At 32.2% G+C, this 5,506-nt stretch overlaps 1 protein-coding gene across 4 annotated transcripts in view; it reads left to right on the top strand.

Moving 5' to 3' along the window:
- LOC106461648 (FACT complex subunit SPT16-like) overlaps positions 1-5,506 on the top strand; it is a 56,712-nt gene that overhangs the window by 29,149 nt on the left and 22,057 nt on the right. For all 4 annotated transcript variants that reach the window (XM_013921490.2, XM_013921492.2, XM_013921489.2 and 1 more), the window contains exons 15-16: positions 1,100-1,170; positions 4,226-4,353. In XM_013921490.2, coding sequence (XP_013776944.1) covers positions 1,100-1,170; positions 4,226-4,353 — 199 coding nt within the window. The remainder of the gene's footprint in view (positions 1-1,099; positions 1,171-4,225; positions 4,354-5,506) is intronic.

Below are 5,506 nucleotides of genomic sequence, written 5' to 3'. Positions count from 1 at the left end.
TGTCTGTGGACTTACAACGTTAGAAACTGGGTTTCGATACCCGTGGTGGGCAGAGCACAGATAGCCCTTGTGCTGCTTTGTGCATAATTAAAAACAAACAAGCATAATAGTCTCAAGTTATAACTTCATGTAGTGCAGCTCTGACTGATGAATATTGGTCTGGTATTATAACTACACATTGTTCAGCTGTTCCAATTGAACCATATTGGTCTCCCATTATAACTTAGTGTAATTCAGTTCTGACTGATGCATATTTGATTGACACAGCTACATGTAGTTTAGTTCTGACTAATGTGTGTTGGTCTGACATAACTGTGTAGCTCATTTCTGACTGATTCATATTGGTTTGACATTATAACTGTTTGTAGTCCAATTCTGATCTGGTGCATATTTGTCTGACATTTTAACTGCATTTAGTTTAATTCTGATTGATATGTGTTGGTCTGACATAAATGTGTAGTTCAGTTCTGACTGATGCATATGTGTCTGATATTACTGTGTAGATCATTTCTGACTGATGCTTATTGTTCTGACATAACTACATGTCATTGATTTCTGACTGATGTATATTTATGCCATTATTGATACATACAGATCATATGTGACCGAGTCTCGCATTATAGCTGTATAGTTCAGTTTTTGAACTGATCAAAAATGATCTGAAAATATAATTATGTGTTGTTCAGTTCTGTCTGATGAACATTAATTTGAAATTATAACTGTGTGTTTACTTCAGTTGTTCATATTGTTGCTACATGTAGTTTGGTTCTTTTGTATGAATTTTAATTTGTAGTTATAGTGTGGTCAAGTTCTGTTTAGCATATTGGTCTATGATTATAACTGCAAAGTTTTACAATCTGTAAATCATCTCATCATAATTATTTGTTTTAATTTCAGCTCTAGTGTCTGTTATTCTAAACTAATTGCATGTAACATAAATGTAATTATCTAAGTGTCTACCACTGGTAAAAAAAAAAAGCTGAGAACCACTGCATTATCACTAATGAAAGAACAACATAAAATTTTCATATCAAACCTTGCCAAAACACTTGTATTTATAAAATATATGAAAATGCACACAGAATTTCTTATTTTTCAGATAAGAAGTATGAAACAATTATTCTACCAATTTATGGTGTACCAGTACCATTCCACATCTCCACAGTAAAGGTGAGGAAAGAAACAAGAAGAAAATACTTTGATTAATTGATGTATTTTTCTGACATTGTCTGATATTCATGTTAGTAATTTTGTGTTTTTGGAATTAGTTGCTGTTTCATAGAATTGACACTCAAGTGACATATAGGTGTGAGAATAATCAGTAGTTAAGTGGATAATCTGGTACGGTGTTCTTACGAAAACAAAAGTCACTGATAATATATATATATGCTATTTTATGTTCTGTATTTTGTGAACTAAATGTTACTTATATATGCATTTTAGCAGAACATATGGCAAAGACTAAACAGTTATGAGTAGATAAGTCATTGTTTGTGCATGAAGTTAGGAGTATAGTGATATTTATTGATAGCCTTCAATATAAAAAACATTACTTATATTTGGAATTATTTATGCTGTGTAAGTTTTTGTATGCAGGCAAATTATAATGTGTGTAAAACTTATTTCAAATAACAGTAAGTCCTGTCTCAATATTTCATACATATTAATGTGTGAGTGTGCAGTTTAGTTTTACGACAACAATGAACAAACAAGATTGTGACAGATAATGAAAAGCATGCAAGTCAGAGGTTGTAATCAATATGTAAGTCACTTGAACAATATGAGTACACAAATTAGTGATATTATTTACGAAGAGTAAACAGCTGGGCTGTTATTAATACCGGATACAGGTGATGTGGGTTAAAGTGCACATTTGATTAAACTACTTTATTAACAATATTTGTCAATAAACTTAGCATCAAATTGTAGTTTGTAATTTACATTTTTATATTAAGTTTTAATTTCAAGAGGAAATATTTAAATACATTTTCATTCTCCACTTCCCTGTGTCATGCAACCCCTTGTTCTCTAAATTCTCCTTTTTTTACATTTTATCTTCTGTTGTATGGATTTTAGAGTTTCAACTAGTTAGATACACAAACAGTAGATGTTATCAGGCCAAAATATAAAATAAGAATCTCCCACTTTCTTTATTTGGCTGGCTTGAAGTGTACAAAGCTTTTTCTTGAAGTATAAGTGAAAAACCATAGTTGTAACCATACAAATGTGATTTGAGGGGCTAATGACTTTTTATTCTTCCTTTTAAATCTCAAAAATATTGCTATTTGATTAGATCAGTCCCTTTTATTTTTCTAGCTTAAAATTAAATTTCATTACACATAAATGTATTAGGTCATCAAGAAATTCATGTCACGTTTTGGAACACTCTCATGAACCAACCCCCAAAAAACGTGCATCACGTATAATAGTTAAATGAACCAGCTAAACATCACGTTAGTGTAGCCTATATAATGTGAAAAATTTAGAATACTCTAATCCCTTATAGTGATGACACATGATGAGACACACTTTCGGCATGTAATGCTGTTTGAATACAAGAAGGGAAACAATACCTCTGAAGCCACAAAGAATATCAAAGAAGTTTATGGAAATGTTTTGAATGTTCATAAGTGTCAACGATGGTTCAGCAAATTTCGTTCAGGTGACTTTAGCCTTAAAAACTGTGATGGTAGGGGCCGACATGTTGAAATTTATATTGATGCTCTGAAGACGCTTGTTGAGTCTAACCCAAGGCAACACACCCGTGAAATGGCCCTGCAATTGCATGTCTCTCATGAAACAATACGTAAACATCTATGGAATATGGGAAAACTCTGTAAAAAAAAAAAAGTGTTTGGGTGCCCCACAAACTCTCCAATGATCATCGTTTCCAACGAGTGAACGTTGCTTCGTCTCTTCTGGTGCATAATGCACATGAACCATTTTTGGACAGATTTGTCATTGGTGATGAAAAATGGATTTTCTGTGTGAATATTAAATGCCAAAAACAATGGTTCAGTCATAGACAAGAACCACTTCCAACCTCTAAACCTAGACTCTATCCGTAGAAAGTGATGCTTTGTATTTGGTGGAACATCAAAGGAGTAATTCATTTCAAATCCACAGCAAACTGTCAATGCAGAGATCTATAGTCAGTAACTGGAACGTTTAAATCAAGCTCTTCATCAGAAACGCCCTTCACTCGTCAATCGGAAAGGTGGTCTTCTTCTCCACGACAATGCACGTCCACATGTGGCACATTTGACGCAACACAAGATTAATGAGTTGGGTTGGGAAGTTCTCCCCCACCCACCATATTCTCCAGATATGGTACCATCAGATTACCATCTTTTTCATTCACTGCAACCATCTTAATGGGAAAACATAAGCAAGTTTGGAAGATGCTAAAGAGGACATTGACATGTTTTTTGCTTCATAGCCAAGTGATTTCTTTAATCAGGGCATTAACAACCTGATTGTAAGATGGAAAAGCATCAATGATAAGAATGGAGTCTATTTCATTTAATAAATGTTTTATTTTGATATATAAGTTGTTTGGGTTTTTTCATCTAAAATAAGCAACATTAATTTATTGATGACCTAATAATTTTCTGCTTTGAAACTTAAGTTTACCTGCTGATATCTTCAATTTTCAAGTAATCGAAGCAAGTTGTAATTCTCAAAAATAAGTATATAATATGAGTTTGATGATTATATTAAACATTGTAGGAATGTCACATATGATTAAGGTCCACTTCTGTGTATGAGACATGTAAGTCGATAGATTGATCATTTATGAACTGAAACGAGTTTATGAATTATTGGCTATGTATGAACTAGTGTGGAGTTTCAAGTCAGTGACCTTGTTTCAGGTATACCGTAAAGCTGGTGACCATGTATGAGGTATTGGTGACTTGATAAGTTAATGATTTTGAGATGTTGCATGCAGAAGTGTATTGTATATTAATGTTTACTAAGGTTGAACTTTTATGAGATACACGAGTGACATAGTTCAAGGGATGAGAAATATGCAAATTGTTATCACACACAAGAGAAATATAAGTAAAGGATTATTTAATTTCTGCACCCAAAAAACTGTAAATTAATACTAAATTTTGAATGGTACATATAATTAATTCAGACAATTCAATATTAATTGTGAATAGTTTGTATGTAGATTGAGTATTCAAATAAATGATCATTTTGTTTTTCGATCATATTTCAGAACATCAGCCAGTCAGTAGAGGGAGACTATACCTACCTTCGTGTGAACTTCTTTCATCCTGGTTCAGCTCTTGGAAGGAATGAAGGAAATGTTTTTCCCAATCCAGATGCCACATTTCTTAAAGAAATGTAAGTTTTCGTATTGTAAATATAGAAGTAATGATGTAAAACGTATGGACAAGTAATAGTTGTTTTACCCAATCCAGATGCCACATTTCTTAAAGAAATGTAAGTTTTCGTATGGTAAATATAGAAGTAAAGATGTAAAACGTATGGAGAAGTAATAGTTGTTTTACCCAATCTAGATGCCACATTTCTTAAAGAAGTGTAAGCTTCCTCATTGTAAATATAGAAGTGATGATGTAAAACGTATGGACAAGTAATAGTTGTTTTACCCAATCTAGATGCCACATTTCTTAAAGAAGTGTAAGCTTCCTCATTGTAAATATAGAAGTGATGATGTAAAACGTATGGACAAGTAATAGTTGTATTACCCAATCCAGATGCCACATTTCTTAACGAAGTGTAAGCTTCCTTACGGTAAATATAGAAGTAATGATGTAAAACGTATGGACAAGTAATAGTTGTTTTAACGTTAAGAAATGTGGCATCTGGATTGGCAACTATTACTTGTCCATACGTTTTACATCATTACTTCTATATTTACCGTAAGGAAGCTTACACTTAAAAAGGAAGCTTACACTTCTTTAAGAAATGTGGCATCTGGATTGGGTACGGTAAATATAGAAGTAATGATGTAAAACATACGGACAAATAATAAGAGTTTTTCTTGTTTTTTCAATAGTTTGTACTTGTGTTGACAAGTAGTGTCTTAACACTGTCCAGGTTTACTCCAATAAATATAATTTTTGAAAGGTCACATTCATCTTAAACATTTTTTTTTACAGAACATAGGAAAATAAAAATGTCTTAAAATATTAGGTTCAAATTTGTGGTGAAACAAAGAATAAAATAAAAATCTGTTACAAAGGCTCTTTTGAAAATGAGATTTCAGTACTTTAACCCTATTGTCACGGGTCAAAGGCCATGTCATCTTGTTTGCTAACTCACATTCATAATTTTATTCAACTATTATTTTATGAATTTATGTTAGTAAGTTCGGTATCAAATTGAAAATTATAATTCAAATTTAAAATTAGGTCATCAAGAAATTAATGTCACTTTTTTTAGATGGAAAAACCCGAACAATTTGTATATCAAAACAGAACATTTATGAAATGGAACAGTCTCCATTCTTATCGATGATGCTTTTCCATCTTAC

Source organism: Limulus polyphemus, unplaced genomic scaffold (assembly GCF_000517525.1).
Source record: "Limulus polyphemus unplaced genomic scaffold, Limulus_polyphemus-2.1.2 Scaffold1004, whole genome shotgun sequence".
NCBI classification, from domain to species: Eukaryota; Metazoa; Arthropoda; class Merostomata; order Xiphosura; family Limulidae; genus Limulus; species Limulus polyphemus.
Note: the sequence above shows the minus strand (reverse complement) of the source record. Positions and strands in the feature narration are given on the sequence as shown.